General features: G+C 43.3%; 3 protein-coding genes across 14 annotated transcripts in view; 1 reads left to right on the top strand and 2 right to left on the bottom strand.

Annotated features, from left to right (window-relative positions):
- Positions 1-11,836, bottom strand: part of cnksr2a (connector enhancer of kinase suppressor of Ras 2a) — a 36,925-nt gene extending 25,089 nt beyond the window's left edge. For 2 of the 3 annotated variants that reach the window (XM_086065758.1, XM_086065759.1), the window contains exons 1-4: positions 11,241-11,639; positions 4,482-4,645; positions 4,092-4,294; positions 15-102 (exon numbers count right to left, since the gene is read on the bottom strand). In XM_086065758.1, the coding sequence (XP_085921884.1) occupies positions 15-102; positions 4,092-4,294; positions 4,482-4,645; positions 11,241-11,304 (519 nt within the window). In that variant the 5' untranslated portion in view covers positions 11,305-11,639. Of the gene's footprint in view, positions 1-14; positions 103-4,091; positions 4,295-4,481; positions 4,646-11,240; positions 11,640-11,707 lie in introns of those variants that run through there. The other variant, XM_086065757.1, reaches the window with a different exon arrangement.
- tlr22 (toll-like receptor 22) overlaps positions 1-24,608 on the top strand; it is a 29,895-nt gene that overhangs the window by 2,375 nt on the left and 2,912 nt on the right. The window contains exons 3-12 of one of the 10 annotated variants that reach the window (XR_015091996.1): positions 5,103-5,210; positions 10,531-10,624; positions 11,164-11,307; positions 11,381-11,571; positions 11,649-11,749; positions 11,816-11,950; positions 13,856-16,655; positions 16,728-16,845; positions 17,139-17,398; positions 22,163-22,219. Coding sequence is in view for 9 of the 10 variants with exons in the window: in XM_086065768.1 (XP_085921894.1) it covers positions 14,123-16,655; positions 16,728-16,845; positions 17,139-17,379 (2,892 nt within the window). In the remaining variant the exon portion in view is untranslated. Of the gene's footprint in view, positions 1-2,611; positions 2,924-5,102; positions 5,215-10,278; positions 10,625-11,163; positions 11,308-11,380; positions 11,572-11,644; positions 11,750-11,815; positions 11,951-13,855; positions 16,656-16,727; positions 16,846-17,138; positions 17,878-22,162; positions 22,395-24,608 lie in introns of those variants that run through there. The other 9 variants (XM_086065768.1, XM_086065764.1, XM_086065763.1 and 6 more) reach the window with 9 other exon arrangements.
- On the bottom strand, positions 20,819-22,778 carry ccl20b (chemokine (C-C motif) ligand 20b). Its single transcript, XM_086065773.1, has 4 exons — positions 22,586-22,778; positions 22,292-22,400; positions 21,210-21,284; positions 20,819-21,132 (listed from the first exon to the last, which is right to left on the bottom strand). Exons 1-4 carry the CDS (start codon positions 22,656-22,658, stop codon positions 21,069-21,071), a joined length of 321 nt encoding a protein of 106 aa, XP_085921899.1. The 5' UTR covers positions 22,659-22,778; the 3' UTR covers positions 20,819-21,068.

The following is a 24,608-nucleotide window of genomic DNA, read 5'->3' as shown; positions in this document are numbered from 1 at the left end:
AGTATTCCACTAACCTGCTGCACAATGGTGGTGAGCTCCAGGCAGAGCTGGATGACATTATTTCGGGTTACGGAATAGTCGGCCACCGAAGCGAAAGGAGACCTGCGGAGAAGCAGATAGCGCTCGTCAAAATGTTCCCGCCGCGTTTGATCATGTGAACACAGGGAGGACAAGCAACTTTTCAAACGTGCACAACACTCACGGGACACCTGATTAGGTACACCTCCAGAGTGGTTGCAAATTCAAGATAACACGCTCACTTTTGAGCATTCAAGTGCCCAGTTCAGTTTGCATTTAATCTTTTAGTAATTGTTTTCAAAGTCTTTTTTTTTTTTCCATTCTATAACTTATGTGGAGTACATTATAAACATTTTTTTCCAAGTACCTTTTTATGTAATAATAGATTGAGGTGTTCATTTTCCGAATGTTACAGTGGCTTACAATAATACTACTTGAGAGCTCAATGTTTTTTTGACTTTGTAATTGGTGTAAAAAGTTTAAGAACCACTGGCTTAATCAGTTACTGGTAACTGTTTAGTTAGTCGTAGGAACATAACACTATTGCAACCCTCGTAAATCGACATTTAAAGCGTCTAAAAATCAGCATCAGCTGGACTGCAACACCAGTGCAATCGCCTTTGCTAGTTTTACCAGTCATTGATCCATCTGCAGGTGGACTGCAAATAGCTCAATATCTGTTCCAAGACGAGTCCGAGGTATGCGATGAACAATGAATCTAGTGGACAGTTGTGGGTGGATGCTGAGAACTGGGCTTGTTCTGTTCTTGAAACGCGCTCATTTGCCGGACTCATACTGCCTTCTTCCTCTTGTCTTTCCTCACTTTTTGTAATCGCCACAAAAAATAGAAATAGTCCCAGTGTGAGATCGACTTGAATTTCAACAAATTCAAGCGTGGTCGTGACAAGTTGCCGACAATAGTCAATTCAAACAACGATTCAAAACAAAACAAGAAATGAGTGAAACAAGGACAGAGACACACTTGGCTGCGCTGAAGACCCAGATTTTCCCTTTGGGCCGAGGCTTCGCGTCCTCGGCAAGTCTGCGGCGCGTGTGCCATGTGGGTCATCGCTATTGAGGTTGCGTACTGCTATATATATACATATACACACACGCAGGACCTCAGGCTACGCAGCGTGTTGGCTAACCGTCAGACTTCCAAAACTCCATTTTGCAAGCAGCGATGAACGATAAATCCTCCAAATGCAAATCCATATTAAGAGATTGGCAACACCTGCTTATTGCCGATCTGTGGTCTCATTTGGCTGGATCCTGCAGTAGGCACACTATGTACTTGAGTAGAAGTACACTTGGAAAAGTACAAAAGTAAAGGCCATGAATTGTTTGTGTTTTTTCTATGCTGGCACAAGACACAAAGCATTCCCCTTAAATCATTCTTGGAGCCGACAACATATCAAATCATGATCTTAAATAAGGCTATGGATGGGCAATATTTCGCTTACTCTCAATCTGTTGCATCATTTTTGTTTATGCTCCCTGGTTCACGTTCCTCCACGTCTTTGCTGTCCCTGATTTTGTCTGCCTTATAATGCCCCAAGATCTTGATTAATTAAGATCTCAGCCCATGGTTAAATTTTCTTGTCTATTTCCATCTTTTTTACATCATGTGATAAATCTGCCGTGGTGGGGGGGGGGGGGGGGGGGGGTAAGGGATCCAGCCTATTTTCACCAATCCTTGGTTTAATAATAAAATAAATTAGGGATGTTCAATGCTGCTTTTTTTTTTTTTTTCAGACTAATACCAGTACGAGTACTGACTCTTGAGTAGTCACCGATACCAATTACCACTAATATTTTGATGCATACAAATTCCCCAAATGACAGGTAAATGTAATGAAAGACGCATGTTTTCTTGAAATCGCATGAAATGAATGGCAATTTTCGTATTTTCGTCCTGTGTTTTGTAGCCAATTTTCTATTCTTCTGATTTCTGGTTCCCGATTGTAAAATGACTACATGATGGCGACCGATCATATGTACTGATCCCTTAAAATAAGGACGGGTATACTATATATTAGTTCCCGCTTCCCATGAGTGAATTAGGTGTCTTTCAAGCCTTGTTGCTATGGCAACAGTCCACATCTCCACTACCTCTCTTCAAAAGACCCACCTTAAATGTCCAAGTTCATTCACTTTGAGCATATGAGCTATTTCGCCATTAAAATTGCATTAGCAGTGACAATTGTCAGCGAGTCGCCCCGTAATAAAGCAGCCAATCCTCCCACGCACTGTGGCGTCATGTTAATAATTCATGGACAAGTGCTTGCAAAAGTGCATAGAAAGAGGAAATTGAAGAGGTGCGATTTTTCTCTCCCTGACAGATGCGGAAAACTTTCTTTTTCCTTTGGCACGTGCGCGCTGCGTCGGTTGGACAGCGGCGTGACGCACAAGCCTGCAAATGATGATGGGGAGCGGCGGCGCCCACGTACAGTAAAGACGTCTTTGCTTGCCGATTGACTGAGACGTCCACGTTGGAAGGCCGACACGACACGGAGGCCTCGCTGCTTATCAAAGCCGTCTCGCTAATGAAGAGCCGCCAGCTCCTTCGTGAATCCCCCGCTGCCGTTTTACAGTTGCATCATTGTTGCGTAGGCGGCCGCCTGTGCGCGTGCGCTTGCATAAGTGTGTGTCAGTCCATGCAGATGTGGGAGTGTGTGTGCCAGTGTGTGTAGGACCCGTGGACAGGAGTGGGCGTCTGGCATTTGGAGACCTTTTGGTTTGTGTGGCTGCTGTTGTGTGGAGTCGCGATAAAGTGAAGCGACAGTGAGGACGAGGAAGAGATGGTGGCAGTAAATCAATCTTAACCTCGTGTTGCTGAGCAAGAATGTGATGGACTGTGACAGCGACAGGGTGACGCTGATTGGACGCACGCACGCTGTGCAAGGTGAAATCTCCCACACTCGCTATATTGTGCACTACACACTTGCTATCAAGTAAGTTGGTCATTTTGTCGTGCTGTGTTGAGCAGAAGTTATCATCTATAGCGTGCAAATAGCCAAAATTGCAAGTCAATCACACCCACCCATAAAGGTGCATAATTTCCTGCAGGTGCCACATGATGGCGCCAATGCACTTTTTTTTCCTCTATTAGACAATGCTATGGCCTTCAAATTTTTGTACGCTGAACATTTTTTTCCATGTGTTTTACAACCGTGTTCAGTGTAGTGCCGCAATCTATTGCAATTTGTAAGCGATGCAGTGTAGTTAATAGCAAGAAATGGCAGGGAAAGTAGCGAAAGAGTGAATTCTGTCTGTGAATAATTTTGTACTGTATGGTTGGGTTGAACTTTGCGGCGTTTCAATTCAGGATGTTTAATTCATTTCTGCCGAATGCAGAAAATTTGATCTTGGATCAGCCTTCTGCACGTCCACAATATGCGCACATGATATCACATCTGCAGACAGAGGGCGGGAAATTCAAACCCGAATACAGTCAGAAAACTATTGGCTTTAGCTTCAAGTGCTAACTAGCTAGCTCCCTAGCTAGCTTCCATGATGCTCGTTAAAGCCAAACGGTGGCGGGGTATTTACTTTCTGGACCTGGATTTGCTACCTCTGTTGGCCAGAGGCTTGCAGGAGTACCCATTGTGGACGGCGAATGTGTTTATCTACTAATTATGAGATGTTTCAGTCATAAATCGTCAAATAAAAAAAGCTATTGTGAAGATATTTTTGTTCAAAAAATTTAGATCTGTCGTCGAGTAAGTCCTCCTCGGCTGTTGTTAGCGCAATGCTGCTTCAGTTTGATACATTGGCAAATCGTTTTTTTTTTTTTTTTTTTGCTTTGGTTGAACCTTTTGGTGTTCAAATATTTCATTCTCTTTTGTTTGATGCGTTAACTTGACAGTAAACTTAAAGTAGGTGTGACAGACAGCTTGAAGCAAGCATGCTTATTTGGCGAACCATGCCAGCGAGATCTCTCGCAGGATTTGTTTGACACCAGATACTTTCCCTGACACAGCTATCCATTTGGTTATCAGTTCGTGCTGCATATTGGGGCACCGGCCGGGAATTGTGGACCGGGGTTTGCCGAAAAGGCAGGTTGGTCTCACCTGTCGAGCCACGCGAGCAGGCTCTTGGCGGCGGTGATGAGGTCTACCACGGAGGTGAGCAGGTCATTGGGGAGACGCCGCGATGTCCTGCTCTCCGATTGGCTGCTGCGGCGGCGGCCCGAAATGAAGTTTTGCAGGTTCTTAGCCGAGGCGCCCAGCTTGTGGGCCAGCGTCCTGACGCTTTCCGTCTCCAGGCCGGAGTTCTGCGCAATGCACAAAGGTGGCTGATATTGAAATGAAACAGTTCCCTGGCCAATGGGGAGTTCCGTTTTTTGTTACCATGACAAAAGAGGGCGCAGCCTCTACCCCCCCCCCCCCCCCCACACCTAAAATTATTTCAAAAACAAATGCGTCCCTAAAGTTTTTCTGCACCTGCGTTGGCCACCTTACCAGTGCGCAGAGCAGGTCGACGGCCTCCAATATGAGCTCCTGGTGTCCGATGCGGGACACTCCAAGGTCCTCCAACTCGGCGTGGCTGATTCTGAGTAGCCTCTCGCCGCACACGCCGCCACGCTCAAACACGCACACGTACTGCTGCAGGCAGTCATCCAGGCCTGCAACACACACATTGCAAGGCAAGAACAACATAAACACCGCATCAAATTTAATGGCCACTGTGCTGCTCTTTCTGGTGTGTCTGCTTTTTACAACCAGACAGTCATGAGATACTATTCCTTTACACATCCCAACTCCTCTCAGCTCAACTCTACGGGACTAATAGTAGTCGTTCTATGCAGAGGATAAAGGATATATGGCTGACTATTGGGGTTTTTTCTTACGCCTTGTGTTGTTGTATAATGTGTCCAATCTGTGGCTTATAGACTCATAGCATCTCATTGTAGATGCTAGTCAGCATTAGCATGTAGCTAGCAGCCTAAAAGGCTAAGCTATGTGTTTGGTCATATTTCAAGTCAAAGCAAAAAAACGGCCATAACGCAACAAAGGTCAAGCGGCAGTTTGTTGCAAGACTTTTTGCCAACTTGATGTTTTCTTCTGTGTGTGTTTGTGCAGTTGCAGTCTGCAGAGAGAGAAACTCTGCTCACAGAGCTGCTGTGCATGGCTGCCGAAACAATGAATGTGTCCAGCCTCCGACCTCCCAACAAACACGCCTGTTGGAGGGCAAGTACGCAACACACACACACTTCTCTGAAGGAGCGAGCATTGATTTCCCCTGCTGCCCTAAGCCCGAGCTCCATAACGCACTCATCTGTCAAAGTCCCTCCAGGCCAGATGCAAACACAAGGAAGGAAAATTCTAAAAGCAGCTGTTAAATTGCAAACACACACACACACACAATAATACACACTCCCTTGTGGACGTCCCAGTCTACAAGTGCATCTTAAATGAAATCACAAATGCTGTACAGTGTTCCCCATTCATCAAGAATTCACAGCAATATATAGAGACCATTAAAAAAAAAAGAAGTTACTTTTTAATACTGTTCTGTTCTAATTTGGCCTGTTTTGATTTTACCGCAATAACAACAGCGTAATGTCATTCAGATTTTGATATTCACACCAACAGGTCCATGTTTCCGTGCAAATGTGTTGGGACACTTAACGGGATTTTTTTTTTATATTCCCGTGAAAACTGTCTCCACTGGCCTATGACACACTTTGATGGCATATTTTAAAATGCCGCATAAACTCTTTAGCACATTCAGAAGCTGTAACATGGCCGATGGCACCATGACTTGCATTGGCAGGAATGTGTACATTACGAGTGGGCATGGGTTGATTACCAGTTTGACGGTTTTTAAAAAGTCAAGCTTTCAATTACCGTTAATAATGAGCTCTTCTTTTCTTTTTTGAGGTTACGCCTAACCGGGGCAAAATATAATTGGCTGCTTGCAGAGTTGAGTAAACAACCACCTCTTTGAAGTTAATTGCCTCCAATTAACTTTTTTCTCCCCTTCTGGTGACGCGAGGGGTGAATTACACGCATAAGAGGAGGGAGGAAATAAGACAAAAGGGGGCCACGGGTGCCTTGTTTTTTTTGCTCTGTTAATATGCAATGTCCTTCAAAAATAATGGTGCCAGCGGGGTACTAGTTAGCCCCAAGGGCAACATGGGTTGCCCACAAATCTTTTCTATAAATAGCTCACCGGTGATGGGACACTGTGATTTATTAAGAAGTAAAAAAGATGAAGAATATTGCCCAAAAAAATGATCTAAATGGTACACATTTCTTCTGTTCCAAATTGTCTATATTTTGTTTCAAAATCAAATAGATTCATAGGGGAAAATCCTGTTTTTTTTTTCCCAAAAAATTATATTTTTGAGCTGTAATTTTAATACTGTGATATTTTTGCAGTAATCATACTGTCAATTGAATATTGGTTCATGCCTAATTATACGAGCACATTTGTGTGTGTTTTTAACTGTGTGGTCAAATGTCAAAACGGGTCAGATTCAACCTGAATACTTTGTAAGGGTTATGCAAAGTAGCTCGTGCTCCTCTCAGCTATTTTTTATGCACTCTCCCAGCGAGTGTTTTATTGAGGGTTAATAGCGCCTCCCAGTCGACATGAAGCCGCTCAAAACAATGTTGGCTCTCACGGGCTGCAGAGTGTTACTCTGCTGCTGAAAGAGGCTGGCGAGCAGAAGGAGGAGTCGGGGAGGGCGGGAGTTCACAGATGCACCCTGCGGCCGTCATCGCCGTCGGTTATTGCCGGCGGAGCGTAGAGGCGCCGACGCCCGTGAGTACGGACGGGGCAAATTGTGAGTGGCGTCGTCGTGCGCGCACACGCCCACGCTGGGAGTGGAACGCGCGTTTAATATACAGTGGCAGCTCGCTCTGCAATCACACTAAAGGTCCGAGTCCAGATTTGCTTTCTGCGTTCATTCAAAGGTTACCATCACTTCTCAGTCAGCTTTTTGGGGAGTTTAGCAGGAAAATCAAGCAGAGATGCATAAGCACGGGTTCGCTTTTCGTTCTTTGGCTCTGCTTGAAATGGGCCAATTGGGTTTTTTGTCGGGTTGCACAATTTCCATGGGAATTCACTGCAGTTATTGGGACGAGGAAAGGAGTTAACAAAATTGAAGGTTGGCTCTTAATCAGGTTACAGTACTTTGACCCAAGGTTGGATTGGAAGCTGGTCGCCATTTTGGACACCGTTTTGAAAAGAAAATGTGATGTAACATTCTTAGAAAACACAATGAAAACTTCTCGAGACTCGGATTGTGTGGTTCAACTCCTAGTCAGGGAGGAAAGTAACGTCCCGTTGGGGAGCCTTCGATTTTTAGCCACTGCTGGTCCTCAGCAAAGGTAAAAATCCGTTGGCTGTTTCAGGATGTCAATGTTGCTAATTGTATTATTTTTAACCACATCAATACTGATAACTTAGTAAGCCTTTTCTTGGTAGCTTTAACTTGTACATTTTTACCCCTGGTTTGATCGAAATCTTGACCCAACGCGCTGGGTCGAATCCTCAACCCAACAAGCTGGGTATGATGAGTAACCCAGCATTGACCTGTTCCCTTTTGTACACAGTGTTGGCTTAGCTATTTAACCCAATTTGGGTTACTTTTTAACCCAACTGTTTTAAGCATTGAATAACCCTGCGGTTCATTCCCACGAAAAGTTTCACCCCTTCAGCTCCAGATGTCGGTAGAATTCAGTGCGGCAAAAAGGTTTTGTTTTGGGCAAGTCAAGCCCCGTTCATAACACTTTCTTACCATGCTCTTCCTAAAGACACAAGCCCGTGCACGCCTTCATGTAGTACCGCTTCATGCCACACAACATGCTGAGACATGAAGTATTGTCGTCGTCGTGTCATTTTGTATGCGCTGTTTGTATGTGTTGCTGCTCCGTGTGTGTCGCCAGAGTTTCAATGCAATTTAGATGAAAGTTGAATGTTTGCGTACGGAACACAAAAGCGCGCGCATGTGCTGAAGTGCGAGCGGGAAAAAAAAAAAAGCATGATTCATACATAGCTGACTCACGCACTTGACTCCCACAGATGCACACTTTTCACAAGAGCAGGCCGGCCAAACTCCCACGCACACCCTCCAATGGTCCGTCACACACACACACACACACACACACACACACACACACACACACACACACACACGAGTTCCTGCAGTGACTCCTTGAATGTTGAAGAGGTAGACAACAACAGATGTGGCCTTGCTATTCTGGTTATGTTGTCATGTGTTTTGCAGGTTGCCAGTTAAAATCCCGAGTGCCAAGTGACTGGTTTTTGGATTATTTGTACAAAACTCTTTCCTAGTTTGCATGGCAATGGTATGAGTAAGTTTTTTAACCAATATTTGCAAGGGCGCAGGCCCTGTTTGAATACAGAAAAAAAAATGCCACCTAAAATTGGACAGGCCAAACAGTCACACACGCAAATGCAAAATGAAACCACTCGTGAGGAACGTTAACATTGAACAGCCAACAGAACTTGAATCCATTTCCTGACGTCACTCACTTGGCCACGCCCCTTAAAAATCACACAAACACGCAAGGCTATGACTTCATTTGAGGAAGGTTTGAAGTCGGATTTATTATCCCACTCGGATTGTCCAACTTCCGACTGCAAAGCGTTCGAGGCAAATCTAAGCAACAAAGATGGCTGATTCCAATAAATTGTTGTTCTGATTAACTTACGTGTTACTTGAATCTAACTATATCAAAATAACAATAAATAAAGATCTGTTTATAATCTGGTTTTGCCATTCAGCCGGTCTCTTCATGGGATTTGCTATTGTCGAGTGATGTCAGATTAAAGTAAACGGACTGCTTTTATATAGCGCTTTATCGACACCATACGGTGCTCGAAAAGTCAGACTTCCCATTTTCCTCGAATGCAGCGTGAGTCCTGACTAAATGAAGCTCCTCCCTCACTTCCAGCATACGTTTTTGGCTTCAAAATGGCGCTTTGGCGCTTTGTCATGACAAAAACGGATGCAGGTGAATTTTCAGCAAATAACTGAGGTTAGGTTGCCGCCAATTTGTGACAGTCGTTTATTTTGTGAGCATTTTCAGCCATGTCGCATCACATCCTGAATTGCAATGGGGACGTAATCGCCAAATCAACAAAGCCTGAACCCTTTGGCCCCCCGATGCCCCTGGCATATGTTGCCCGTTATCACACACACAGGCACACATAAAGTGTGTATCGTGTTTCCCAGTGTTGCCAGACACACCCGAGAGGCCCAACATGGATCAAATAGCACATGAGGGCACGGCACACGCGTGTTCGCCGGCGTGCCGTAGTATGCGCAAAGGTTTGCAGTGCGCCGGCGTCCTTGTGTTGTGTTGTGTTGTGTTGTGTTCAGGGCGGGTGGGCAGCCGTCGGCCTCGTCAGCTGTTGAGCACAGACGCTCTGAGACCAACAACTCTCATCCGCCCACCTACCAAGCACACACACACAAATAAACACACGCCATATGCACATGACCAAGCGGTAACCTCGCGCAAAAAAGTGACAATCTCCATCACGATTCCTGTTTGCGCGTCACGGAATGACACATCCTTGACCTGATTTTCAGACAACGAAACATCAATAGTCAACCTCGTTAGTCATTTGATTACCATTCATTTTATGTAGGTCAGTTTTTGTCAAAATGGGATGCTCGGGGCTTGGCTAAATAATTGCCAATAAATGTAGCTTGTGCGTATCATTTTAATGCTTAATATGTACATAACATAACCAAATTAGTCCTGCCTACCTCAGCTCTCCGACATGCCTGCATCAATAAAAATAAAGGGAGTATTATTACAGGAATAAAGTTTATTGTAAGAACATAGAGAGTTCCTTTTAAGTACATATGGTTCTTTTTTTTTTTAGGAATATTTTCCAGATTAAACAGAATCTTACCAGGATATAGATGACTTTTCCCCTAGTTAAACTGGTTTTAATAATATATTAAGACTTAACTACTAATTGATTGTCATAACATGACAACTTTTTTCCTGGAAATGTACATTTTTGACAAGGGATCAATTTCATGTAATACTCTTTGTTTCGAAAAAAGGCATTTACTGGCTTACTGCACTTGAGTGGATAAAATCGATGTCATGATTTTGATTTTAAGAAGTTGGCATCCCATCTATTGACCTTGGAGATGACATTTGAATTGAGGACATGGAACTCTGCCTGTGCTGAATGACTGTAGTACTGTAGTATTAGAAATAGAAGATCTAGAAAGATGGTACAGCCCAGAGAATATCTTAACATTTTACAACTTTGAGCAAACAAACTGTTGAATCTAAACGAATGTTTGTTGGAAATGTAGTAAAAGAAGCTATATATATATTTATTTTAATTTTTTTATGTGTCCAACCTGCACATTCAGAGAGCTCCTAATCTAACCTGTATGCATTATTCAACTCTTTGATGGACTTCCATTAGACTGCATGTGACGGAGTCCCTTACAGTATGTTGTGTTCATCTGTCCAAATTGTTGTCATTGTTCTCTGCTGTCTGCAGCAACAGGTACACAAGCGAGAAGATAGTTTTGCAGCGTTGGCATGCCTGTGCGGCTGAATTATGCACGGCTGCAAGCTGTCATCTGCTGGCAAATGTGAGTCAAGAAAGATTTGTTCTCTCAGGAAAGTCACTAACGCAAAAAAAAAAAATGATCAAACGTTCTCAGGCTGTCAATCACTGCTGTCGTCATGACATCATTACCACCATCATCATCATCATCATCATCATCATCATCATAGTAGATGGATGCTAAGTAGTGAATATTGTGCAATTTGTGCCAAGTAGGAAAGAATGTTACTGGAAATATTGGTGGATTTATATATTATTATATAACTTATATTTATATACTACAGTACATCCAATGCATCACACGTCTATGCAAATTATAGTAGTTCAGCTTCACATTGAAAATCGAGACAAATTAAAGACTTAATGCAAATGTGATACTTTGTCAAATTGACCGATTCTGTATAACGATGGATAATAATGTCATATTGATCAACATTGATTGAGACCACTGCAAAATGATCTTTCTTTGATTTTGCTATTCACACTTTTATGTTTTATCCTATCAACTACTGACAGTATAGCTCCCAAATTGCAAATGTAGTCATTTCAAGCATTTGTTTACAGAAAATGGTCCGAATACAAAGAAAGGTGCACATATCGTGACTTGACGTCAAGCATGATTCAATGTTGTCCTCACCCACCTTTCATCCAGTCCACCACCTGGCTCGCCGTCCACTTGCTGACCGGCTCCATCACCAGCGCCATCGGGTAAACTTTGCGCCTTCACCTGCCTCTCTCTCCCCCTCCCAAAAAAAAGAAATCTCCCCCCTCCTTCCTTCAGGTAACTCCCCTCCACCTCCTCTGGTTCGGCTTAGCGCAACGGGGTGGCGTTCATCCGCGGACGTCCGGTGATGCTCCGGAACATTCCTCAGCTGGCTCGCCTCTCACATGAGTCCGTGCGCTCGCATTTCGCCTCCTCCAGCTCGGCTCCTGGCAACGGGAGACAGTGAGATGAGGCGTGTGTGTGTGGAGGTGTGTGCGCGTCCCGCCTTGCTGTGCAAGAGTGTCGCACACACACACACTCTCTCTCTTTCTCTGTGATGAGGCAGTGCACGCGTCCCGTGGGTGGTTCCACACGCACGTACATTATGACTATGAGGCAACGTACCGTGGTCCGGATAGGATGGAGGGAAGATGTCATCCTCCAGAGGTGTGTGCGTGTGTGTGTGCGCGTGTGTGTGGCAGGGAAACACCACCACTTTTTTTTTTCCTTCAGCTGGCTCGTGTGCGAAACGTAATGAATCCTCAGCTGACCTCCTCCTCTTTCTCCCTCATTGCTCTCTTCCCTCCCTCCTGGCTGCAGAGGAGAGTTGCTAAACTCCCACTTCCTCCGTTGGGGACTCCCGTCAAGGTATTTTTAAAGTCCCCTTTGATGCTTATGTACGCCGCTTAATGAATGATATTAACAAAAAACGCAGATTTATTATATTATTATAATGATGCCACATGGTTGTGGCAAAGCACTACTTTTTTTTGTAAACAAAGCTTCCTAACTGACTTCAACAAGATAATGCCAAAACAAAAACATGAAGTGTACAAATGGACGGGCTTTAGGATTTTGGCAGATTTTGTAGCCAATCGACGAGTTAATAACGATCACCGATCCGATCGCAAGCTGGACCAATCTATCCAATCTGTTTTAACAATTTATTGAATGTACAGTCGCTGTAATTGACGCCCATTCAAATGCATTGGGGAATATAACTCATTCAGTGACAGCCATTTTCACTGAAGCAACCCCCTTCCCTCCCGGCTGTTTTACTGCATTTTGACTGATTTTGCAAGGCCCACAGAATATTGTGTTCTATAGCTATCAAAACATGGAACCTACCTTTTTCATCAGGAAAAAAAAGTATATTTGTATCTGTTTCCGTTTTGCAGCAATTAGCATCAGAATATAGCTGAGTTTCATCATGATTCACAAATCTGTTTAGAAATCAGCTTTTTTGCAACATGGCCCTGGTTGATCTCTTATACTCTGCTGCCACCTGCTGGCCGTTTTTGTAATTATTACCATTGCTTCACCCATTCTCTGCAGTTCAGAGGCTGCATCAAAGCCTTCAGTGTGTTCTAGCATATAAAAAAAAGAAGAAAAAAAAGTATAAATACGTTTTGGGGAGTGAAAGACAAAGTATTAAAAACATATTTATACGTTCCTGGGTTTCAATAAGTTAAACCATAAAAAAATCTCTCGAAAACGTTGGCAGCTTTGCTGCTTTTTCTGAAGCGTCCTGGGATGCCGCCAAAGCCCAGTTGAAACAAGAACCTGTCAAGGTGGTAAGTTAAAGTGATATGTACACCGTAACTCAGAGACAAGCTTTGCATGTGGGGGAGGAGCCAAGTTTAGTTTGGGTTGTTGGCGTAAGCCATGGAGAGTCTTGGGTGCATGTACATGAGCACACTTTTTGTTGAATGGAGTTATGGTATATATCATAAATACTTCAGGGCAGGTTAGGAGCTGAGACCCAAAACCTAAAAAGTGCACAGAGGGTGCACATCATGCGCACCATGTGCTGACCCAAAGCTAATATGAAACAATCAAAACAATAAAAGAGTCAGTGTTGAGTGCAATGGGGAAGTATTAACATTCTTAAGTGTCGCAAAAGTGGACACCGAAAACAAATTATTCAAAACATGTGCTCACACTTCCTTTTTCTTTTCTTTTTTTCCCCAACTGCTATGGAAACTAACATTGCGGAGAACAACTTCTGCTATTTCCAAGAATGACTGGCAGGAAAAATGGCAGAATGTGCAACAATGTACATTCATTTCCACCTCAGCCTATGACTTAACGCTGTTTCAAACTTTTTTTTCTTTGAACCTGACCTCACTATCTCATAAATATAAAAAGGTTTTAAATTGGGATATGAAATTATTATTTTTGCTATGTTTTCTAAACAAACTGCTTTTTGCTGCCTTACCTTGCAAAACATGTCAAGTATCATACGTAATATGAATTGTATGTTCAGCAATCAGCAATTTCATGTGCTGAAGTCAATCTTAATACTTGAGTTGAGAAGAACAGTAATGACATTAAATAGAATAACATTTTAATGATTGTGATGTTAATGCTACCAATATAGAAATGTCATTGGTTAATCAAAATGTGTTTCATCAATTTTAAGAAAAGAAGTTCCAATATATAGTGTTTAAATTGGCATTCTTTGGAGAGGCCAGAACAGAATGTCTCCGGAAATGCAAAGTGAAAGTAAACTTGAGCATTGTTGCCTCTTGTGCCATGTGATCCACTTCCAAGTGAAGAAAGCCCCCGGCCACGCTCTGACTTCCTCACTCGTGCCACGGAAAGCAGCAATCTCACACGGAGAAACAAAACTTTGAGCAGGCTTTCTTGCTTCCTGTCAAAAAGTCCAGGAGCACTTGCTCACACTCATCAGCTTCTTGGTATGTATGAAGACCCGTGATGACTCCATCCAGGTCTTCCTCCACTCCTTCATCCTTTTGTTGATATTCTTTGATTTGCAGATTCCTTTTCAAACTATTTTCAAAATATGTCACTCCCTGAATGGACTTAATTTGTACTTTTGGAGCAAAGGGGAAGATGGATGTTGAAAGGTTTAGAAATGGACGATCCTGGTGGTTTAACTTTTGTTCTGTTTTCTGTCTGGCAATGGACTCTTGCACTGGGTACGTACTGAAGGACTGTCGAATAAGCAACGACAACGCCATTTGTTCGGCCAGCAAACTACGAGCCGTCCCTCGTTACATGCCGCCATGGGTCAAAACCTTTGACTTGGCTGTGAACAAAATATCCAAGATCCGAGCAGGTGATTTCATCAATCACACGGTCCTGACTGAGTTGGACCTGAAGCGCAACAACATTTCACAGATTGAAAAAGGTGCCTTTGCCAGCCTGAGCTCACTCCGAAAGTTGAATCTCAACAATAACCGGCTGACACAACTGGCAGATATTTTTGACGGTTTGAGCAACCTGACTGAGCTGAGACTAACGAGCAATGTCATAAGAACTGTGGCCCCTTCATCCTTGAAGCCCCTGACACATTTGACGTTCTTGGACCTGTCATTCAACAGACTGCAGCACTTGACAAGTGTTCACTATGCAGCACAGCATCTACCAAATCTACGGTACCTGATTCTCAAAAAAATCGGTTTAACCATTTTCCGGTCTTGGGAACTGAGCAACAGCACAGTGGCCTTCGCATACCTCGATCTGTCCCAAAATGACATCGATGTCTTCAGGATTGGCGCAGATGTTTTCCAAAACCTCACGTGGCTCAACATCGGCGGGTCACCAAGAAGGCGCAAGTTGTCGTGGGAGATTGGCGAACAGGCGGCGCTCAGCCGGGTGACCACACTCGATATCGGCGGGCTTCACTTGGCACAGAAAGACGCCAGAGCGCTTTTTCAGAGCGTCAACTTCTCGCTGAGCACTCTGCGGATGAACGCGATGAAATACAGCCTCAGAGAACTGCTCGACATGTCCTGCACCGTCCCGACGCTGACTCGGCTGCAGCTCAGACGCAACAAGCTTCGGCTGCTTGATTCCAGTCTGCTTGGGCCCTGCTCCTCCCGTATGCTCACAGAGTTGGATTTAGCTGACAATCGCATGAAAAACGTTGCCAACGACTCCTTCAGAGGCCTTCCGGGTCTGAGGAGCTTGACTCTCAGCCAGAACAGTCTCTCGTTGGTCCCACCCGCCATTAGGAATCTGACAAATCTTCTAGAACTGGACCTGAGCTCCAACAACATCAGCTCACTCACTTGTGAAGACTTTGCAAATCTGGACAAACTCCGAGTGCTCGGCCTTTATCAGAACCAAATATCGACGGTGATGGCATGCGCCTTCAAAGATCTGACCAACCTTCAGGTCCTCAAATTGCAGACAAACCGAATCACAAAACTGAACAACGCTTTTAAAATCTACTTTCCAAATCTTAGACAGCTGAAACTGGATAAGAATCAGCTCACCGCTATCGAAAGGGGGGCGTTTCAGGGCTTGAGGTCTCTCCAGAACTTATCAATGCAGAGAAATCAACTCCAAAAACTTGAAAACGGTTCTTTTCTCGGTCTGACGATGCTCACCGACATTCTGCTGCAATCCAACGAGCTCCAGAAGACCGAGATAACCGCCGGCGTGTTCAATGATCTCGTTCATTTAAGAAGGTTGAGTTTGTTGGACAATCGCATCAATTACAAGAGCAGTTCAGCATTGGCCTCGGGGCCGTTTTCTCGGCTTTCTCGCCTGGAGACGCTGGCCATGGCAGGACAACGCAGCAGAGGCCGGTCGCAGCTGCCTCGCAACTTTCTGCAGGGTTTGTCCAACCTTCTGATTTTTGACACGAGGAACGTCCTACTTGCATCCTTGCACCAAGACACCTTCAAGCACACGCCTTCCCTTCAGAAGCTCGACATCAGCGCAAATGAGCTCACTGACATCTCTCCCAGGTTGTTTGATCCCATCCAGAACCTCCGCAGCCTCTACATTTCAAGAACCACTCTTCGGTCGCTAGATTTCCTGAAGGAGGCCAACCTTACCAAACTGGAGTTCCTACAAGCGCGAAGGAACCAGTATTCAGTCATCACAGAGGAACAGATGAGCTCCCTTCCAGCTCTGGTGTATTTGGATCTTCAAGGGAACAGCTTCTTATGCGACTGTGACAACACGTGGCTCCTCCAGTGGTTGAACACAACCCAAACCCAAGTATATGACGCCTATAACTTTGTTTGCAACTACCCCCTGCACCTCAAAGGCACAAATCTGCTGGACCTTGACGTCCGATCCTGCTCTGTTGACGTGGAGTTCATCTACTTCATTTCCACCACGTGCGCCATCCTCCTGTTCCAGTTGGCGGCCTTTACTTATCACTTCCTGCGATGGCAGCTGGCCTACGCTTATCACCTCTTCCTTGCTCTACTGTACAAGAGGAAATACAGAGACCGGCAGCCCGCGTGTCTCTATGACGCCTTTGTCTCTTACAACGCCCACGATGAAGAATGGGTCTTCAGGGAGCTGCTGCCCAAACTTGAGCAAGAGCAAGGCTGGAAGTTGTGCCTGCACCACCGAGACTTTGAGCCAGGTAGGATTGCATTGTAGTATCACCTTTGCTCCAGAGGATGTCGCTCCTGCGCTAATTTTGGTCGCCCTACAGGGAAGCCCATCATGGAAAACATCACAGAGGCCATCTATGCCAGCAGAAAAACCATCTGCGTGATCAGTCACAAGTATTTGGAGAGCGAGTGGTGCTCCAGAGAGATTCAGGTGGCCAGGTAATAAGGAGACATTTTATTTGCAAGGCGCTTTTCTAGAAACTCAAAGGGGGATTGAAAACAGACATAAAAGAAAGAGATACATATAAACAACGCAAAAATACAAAGTCGATTTTGAACATTCACGGCCATTTTAAAAAGATGAGGTAGCCCCCCATGTTTGCTGTAATCGGTGAATAATGAATCTGTATACTTTAACCAGCTGACCTTGAGTGTCCTGAAAGGAGCCTATAAATAAAATGATTTATTATTATCATTATTATGATGATAACGTATTCACTATGTGTTCCCAGTTTTCGGCTGTTTGATGAGCACAAGGATGTTCTGATCCTGGTCTTCCTGGAAGACATTCCCGTGTGCCAGCTGTCTCCTTACTACCGCATGAGGAAGCTGCTGAAGAAGTGGACCTTCCTGAGCTGGCCCCGAGCGGCCCAGTGCACCGACCTCTTCTGGGAGAAACTCCGGCAGGCTCTGATGTCCCGAGACAACGCCGGCGGGGAACTGCTACTTCTCACTGTGGAGGGCAGAAGGTGACGGACATGATGAGGAGAAGGTAATGAAGTGGTGGATATGCCCGACTTTTCTATTCCCTTCGGCTGGATTTATACTGATTGACCTTGATGTCCCTTACATCGTGATTCATCTCGTGCTGCCGTTCAAGCGATCTTTTTTTTTTTTTTCATGAGTTTTAACAGCATATAGCTCAATCGGATTATCATCCGCACGACTCTTGATGATCCCACGCGAGCAGAAAATCTTCCCAAAAATGAAGCTATTGAGAGACAAACAAATAAACACCTGATTGCCTGAGAGAGGTACACGGAACATCTTCAGGCCGCAATATTAATGTACATGTGAAGTTTTGACATGTTATCGTTACTGTAACCGCTATGCTCATTTCTGTTAGCCCCCGTGTATGGCGTTTCATAAGAATTGGAACATTTGGGTGCTCAAATGTGTAATTGTTGGTTGTTTTATGTCGGCTTTACAGTCAAATTCCCCTTGGAGTGAAAAATAAAGCGCTAGAAACAAGCGCGCTGGCCTTCTTATTGGGTGAACTGCACGACCGAGAGAGTGAGACTACTTTTAAAAATACTACTCATATTACTTGTACTACTGAGGAATACTTTGAAAGTGCTTTTTAATAAGTTGCTGTGTGTTTTGAAAAGTATAAATGTATTTAAGTGGTCGATTTGATTCAAACGGTTACTATATTGCTGTTTTTTCACTTTAGTATGTTCACGCTGCAGTCACATGTGCGGTTCGCCTTAGGGTTTTGTTCATTCCACCTTTAGGAGCGACCCGATTCCAATTTGAAGATACTGTATCTGATTCCATCGTGTGTGTGTGCTTTTCTGCCATGACACATGTCTCACAATTGGAATTGTGTCTCTTGATTGAACCTTGCATTGTCAATCCAGCCATAGATGGATGATTGTTTAAAACATGAAGTGTACAAATGGACGGGCTTTAGGATTTTGGCAGATTTTGTAGCCAATCGACGAGTTAATAACGATCACCGATCCGATCGCAAGCTGGACCAATCTATCCAATCTGTTTTAACAATTTATTGAATGTACAGTCGCTGTAATTGACGCCCATTCAAATGCATTGGGGAATATAACTCATTCAGTGACAGCCATTTTCACTGAAGCAACCCCCTTCCCTCCCGGCTGTTTTACTGCATTTTGACTGATTTTGCAAGGCCCACAGAATATTGTGTTCTATAGCTATCAAAACATGGAACCTACCTTTTTCATCAGGAAAAAAAAGTATATTTGTATCTGTTTCCGTTTTGCAGCAATTAGCATCAGAATATAGCTGAGTTTCATCATGATTCACAAATCTGTTTAGAAATCAGCTTTTTGCAACATGGCCCTGGTTGATCTCTTATACTCTGCTGCCACCTGCTGGCCGTTTTTGTAATAATTACCATTGCTTCACCCATTCTCTGCAGTTCAGAGGCTGCATCAAAGCCTTCAGTGTGCTCTAGCATATAAAAAAAAGAAGAAAAAAAAGTATAAATACGTTTTGGGGAGTGAAAGACAAATAATTAAAAACATATTGATACGTTCCTGGGTTTCAATAAGTTAAACCATAACAAAATCTCTCAAACGTTGGCAGCTTTGCTGCTTTTTCTGAAGCGTCCTGGGATGCCGCCAAAGCCCAGTTGAAACAAGAACCTGTCAAGGTGGTAAGTTAAAGTGATATGTACACCGTAACTCAGAGACAAGCTTTGCATGTGGGGGAGGAGCCAAGTTTAGTTTGGGTTGTTGGCGTAAGCCACGGAGAGTCTTGGGTGCATGTACATGAGCACACTTTTTGTTGAATGGAGTTATGGTATATATCATAAATACTTCAGGGCAGGTTAGGAGCTGAGACCCAAAACCTAAAAAGTGCACAGAGGGTGCACATCATGCGCACCATGTGCTGACCCAAAGCTAATATGAAACAATCAAAACAATAAAAGAGTCAGTGTTGAGTGCAATGGGGAAGTATTAACATTCCTAAGTGTCGCAAAAGTGGACACCAAAACCATCAACGTCTCTCTGAACTTTGATCCGTGAATGATGTGCAGGTGTACGGCGCCAACGGAGTCTTGGTGAATTTCAAAGGATTGCGTTGACTTCACGTGACTTCCTCTTTATTCTTGCTTCTAACACTCTTTCTGTTCAAGTGTCACATAATAGACTTGATCCTTTGATGCTTCAAGTGAAGTGAAAGCAAATTATTCACTTGAAAAACATGTTCTCACACTTCGACTCAAACCAACGCGAAAGCCGGATGCGAGTAAAACGTACACACTTCCTTTTTCTTTTATTTTTTTCCCCAACTGCTATGAAAACTAACATTGCGGAGAACAACTTCCGCTATTTCCAAGAATGACTGGCAGGAAAAATGGCAGAATGTGCAACAATGTACATTCATTTCCACCTCAGCCTATGACTTAACGCTGTTTCAAACTTTTTTTTTCTTTGAACCTGACCTCACTATCTCATAAATATAAAAAGGTTTTAAATTGGGATATGAAATTATTATTTTTGCTGTATTTTCTTTGTATGTTTTCTAAACAAACTGCTTTTTGCTGCCTTACCTTGCAAAACTTGTCAAGTATCATACGTAATATGAATTGTATGTTCAGCAATCAGCAATTTCATGTGCTGAAGTCAATCTTAATACTTGAGTTGAGAAGAACAGTAATGCCATTAAATAGAATAACATTTTAATGATTGTGATGTTAATGCTACCAATATAGAAATGTCATTGGTTAATCAAAATGTGTTTCATCAATTTTAAGAAAAGAAGTTCCAATATATAGTGTTTAAATTGGCATTCTTTGGAGAGGCCAGAACAGGATGTCTCCGGAAATGCAAAGTGAAAGTAAACTTGAGCATTGTTGCCTCTTGTGTCATGTGATCCACTTCCAAGTGAAGAAAGCCCAACGCCGGCGGGGAACTGCTACTTGTCAATCCAGCCATGGATGGATGATTGTTTACATGTAAAGATGTCATCGGACTCTATTCACCCTGCTTTTCTTGTACTTGTTTTCAAGGCAGATTCAAACATTTAATTTTGATCAACACTCAAGTGGTTTGAGTCCAGTTTGGACAGTTGACAGCAGTATCAATTCCCTAAATGTCATTCTTTCAGCCTGAAATTTCATGACTTTTCCCAAAATATGCAAGCTGAACAGAACACGGCTTGGGTGTCTTCATTTTGTGTGATCAGAAGCTTCTGAAATAACAATACCTTTGCAAAGGGACTTCTTCACCAGAATCTCACCATTCAGTTAATTGAACACGCAAAGAGTAGAATACAAATATTGTCTACTTTAACAAAGGCAAGGCACAATACTGTGTAATCAGTACGAGTTGGAATCCACCCCCATTGTCTCATGATGTCATTCAAGCTGCGAGATTCTCTCATGGCATTGCAGTAAGTGAAGAATGAAGCAATGCGGACAGGCGACATATTAATAAGCAAATCTCTTTTAATAAATAAACGGGCAACCAAACCCACACAACATGGAGGACATTTGAGAATACAAATGTGGTCGTACTTTTACCTTCGACCATAAAACATGAACATGGGAGAACTTCACAAAGTTTGTGTACACGTATTCAGAATACTACTCATGGCTGTTTACGAAACAGAACTTACATTTGTGATCAAATCAAAAAGTAGTGAAGAATAATTCAATGCAGGACCAAAGTTGTCAGCGTTTATGCGGCTGCTGTGATGTTGGCAAATCTCTGGAGGCTTTCTGCGTTCTTCCTCCTTCGCTCGCTACACAGAAAACATGTATTAGACTTCGAATTAACCGCAAGAAAAGCGCAAAACCGTGAGGGCCGCGTCATACTCACTCGACGCAATGCATCGCTCGCTGGGTCCAGCTCGCCGTGCGCTCGACGCACAAAAACCTTCCTGGGAGGTGGAGGCTGAAAAACCGGAAGAGCCGGCGTGAGAATGATCACACTGCTGGAATGTCGGCTTGCTGATTAACCCACTGACACCCGCACGCCCTGAACAAAGTGCCCAACTCAAAGATAATGTTGCAAGGGGCCCTTCGGTCTTGCCGGATTTGGATGCCGTCACTTGCAGGAGGCAAGTCTGTATTTACTGTACGTACTTTGCTTCTTTTACCGCATGAAGATTTGAACTAACTTCACTGACCTCAGAAATGACATTTTCAGAAAGATTCTTTTTCACCCTTCTTCTATTTCAAATAAAGGACAGCCTTTTTAGCAAGCAGTGGAAGCGTCCACTTCCTAAATTACACTGCAGTTCTTCTCCCTGATCAGCAGGGGGTGCAGTATCTCCACTTCAAATCAAAATTACGTCACTCCTCTGCTCAGTGGAAGGGCAGTACGCCATCAACGCTGCATTTGTGCACTGCAATACTTAATCATTAATTAAGAATTCATTATCATCTTTACGCCGCTACCTTTTTTTTTTTGTATATACATTTTGTTACATACTAATTGTGTGCATATGTATTTTTCTACATCATCATATCAAAATTTCAATGACGTTTTTTGGGGTAAACCATTAGCACCTCTACTACAACATGGAATTGCTCGCTTGTCCAAAAGTTAAGTAATCTGGTGGAACGAAAAACAAAAATTTGAGAATTTAACCCAAATGATTTGATTCAATCAAATCAATAACAGAAATTAAAACGTGTATATATTTTTTATAGATTGGCCAAAAGGGGCCACAACAAAGCCAAACGATACCATTTGATTAAATGAGGATTTTGTTGGCATATTTAACGAGTCACCACGAACATGGTAATTATTGTGCTTGTATTTTGCAGTGGATTCGCAAGACTTTGGAAGATTTTGACCCTTCGTTGTGGAGATTCCCAACAACTGTGAGTATTGCAAGTGAGCGCTGTTTTCTTCGTGTATGTCGTTCTGCTACAATGTGCAGTGCTAAAACTCACATAACAGCGTTGATGTCACAGGACTTGCCCATGGACTGGTAGGTGTAGCCCAGCACCCGTTGGCATGGCAACTGCCGCCGCGGCTTGATCCACCTCAAACAGCAGCTGCCTGCAACGACACACAAATTGCCACACGAACGTTGTTAAAAGCTGCTACAAAATGATTTGTAATTTTACAACAACAAAATTTAAAAAGCACAAGAGGGTGTGCTTCATTTTTAGTAGAAAAACACAAATTAGAAGACAGGACTTGTGTTTTTCAAGGCCAGCTTGATTCGTTTGAAGAAAGTTCACCTGAGTGTGTGCTGCCGGCGAAGGTGATAAGGATGAGGAGTGCAGTGAGCAGACAAACGGTGCGGCCTTCCATGCTTCTTATCTGGCAGGTGTCGTCCTTTTCTTGCCTTCAGGGCGTCTCGGGCGCGGGCAGATGTGTGAGAGAATGCGGCCGCCTCGAAGCTTAAGTAGAGGATGTCTGACTTTGCCGGGCTTTCCCACCTCGCTTGCGCAATGGCATGCGCAGCCACCCGGCAGCAATCATTACCTGCAGTTAGGGGGCGTGTCACATTTCATGACATTCTTCACTCCACTCTAAAAACAGTTGGGCCAAAAATGGACCCATCCTCTACTTGGGTCCCAACTTTGAGTTATGAAATGGCTCTTTCAGCGTAAAACAACACGAAAATATTGGTCAGATCCTTTACTTGGGTCCAAAAAATGGGGTCATTTTGTTTCAAACAACCCAGAAAGTTGGGTCAAATTAACCCATAAAGTGGATCGGTCCATTTTGGATCCATAATTGTGTGGGTTTTTTGGGACCCAACTGTGAGTGTAGGATGTCACAAAAGTGTCTGAAAAGGCTTCGTGGGCTCACAGGAACCCAATGAAGTAGTGCAAGCCTCGTCATCCGTCCTGGTCAGGCCAGGCAGAATCCTGCCGGCAACAGCCTCAATTGCATGATTGAGAGGATGGGGCGGAAAAGAGGAGAAGCGGCAATAAGGCAGGACAATACAAAAGTGACGTAAGAGAGCGTTTTGTAGTTTTTAACACGAGGGTTGGCATGATGGACTCGTGGAAAATATTTCAGGGTTCAAATAGTTTCTGTTAGATGCTCATGTATTCATTTTCATACTTTTCTTCTTTTTTTTTTTTTTTTTTAAGAGCTCAGTATTGTTCATTCGGAAATGTCATCATCATTGCTCTTTTATTATTATTATTATTATTTTTTTTTATATATATATATATATATTTTTTTTTTTTTTGTGCGTGCGCGTATTTGTTAGCTCACCAGAAAACCTATTAGAAAAAATCTCATACCGTTCACCTAAACCGAACACCAGGAGACCCGAGGGGACCAAAGAAAACCAAGGAAGGTGAAATCCAGCACCGACCAGATTTTCATACTTTTCTTTGGTAGTTGTCTGCTCTCATTGTAGGAGTTTCAACAGCCACAGAAAAACAACTTTCATTTCAAATGGAATCTCAATAATCTGCTCATCTGTCAGGCATGTGAAGGTGGCGTGACGCGACTTCACATGTGGCATCATGATCATGTCATCATCAGCCTTCATCACCTGACACTTCAATTGAAATTGTATTTTTAGACAGACCTGTCAGAGTAATTAAAAAAAAAAAAGGCGGAGTCATGAACACAATCAGACCAGCATGTACTTTGTGTGGACGGTGATTCGAAACCGGTGTTTCCTTGTTGGTGAGGCAACCACAAAAAGAACAGCACGCATCAGTTTTGATTAGCAAATTCAAATTCCATCTTCACCGTGATCTTTTGCAACTTATCACGTTTCCATCCCGTTTCAAGCTTTTCGAAACTTTTTTTTTTTTACTGATGTTTATTGACTGAACTTTTTAGTATGAACATGCAGTACAAAAAACTAAACAATGTCGATAAACCCATGCAATAACTAGAGCTGCGCTTTCCAATTCAATATAGATAGTTTTCAAATAATCAAATTGGACTTTTTTTGCTTGTTGGACTAGGCCGGCTTTTTTTTTTTCTTGCTTTTTTTTTGGAGTAGTACACGGAGTTAACCCTTCGATTGTGATTCGGAAGTCATTCAAATTACAAATCGGAATGTGGAGGGTGAGTCTGAGCTCTCGCAAATCCGGGAAATAAACAACTCCAGTGCTGAGTGAGGACTGATGAGTAATAGTAATGTGGAAATTTGGATGCGGCTGACAATATCACTAACTACTGTAAATCAATCATAGTAGTGCCTTTTTTTATTTTATTTTTTCAGAGTGATTAATGACTGTGGTGAGTTGTTGTTGTTGTTGTTGTTGTTGTTTGCCCAGACCTCAA

Source organism: Leptonotus elevatus, chromosome 21 (assembly GCF_054856555.1).
Source record: "Leptonotus elevatus isolate MCC_2025b chromosome 21, RoL_Lele_1.0, whole genome shotgun sequence".
NCBI classification, from domain to species: domain Eukaryota; kingdom Metazoa; phylum Chordata; class Actinopteri; order Syngnathiformes; family Syngnathidae; genus Leptonotus; species Leptonotus elevatus.
Note: the sequence above shows the minus strand (reverse complement) of the source record. Positions and strands in the feature narration are given on the sequence as shown.

Coding starts and splice junctions, on each gene's coding strand:
- ccl20b (XM_086065773.1), bottom strand. CDS start 22,658: ATGGAAGGCCGCACCGTTTGTCTGCTCACTGCACTCCTCATCCTTATC. Junction 21,285..22,291: donor TGTGACATCAACGCTGTTAT/GTGAGTTTTAGC, acceptor CCGGTTTTTCAG/CCTCCACCTCCCAGGAAGGT. Junction 21,133..21,209: donor CGAGCGATGCATTGCGTCGA/GTGAGTATGACG, acceptor TTTTCTGTGTAG/CGAGCGAAGGAGGAAGAACG.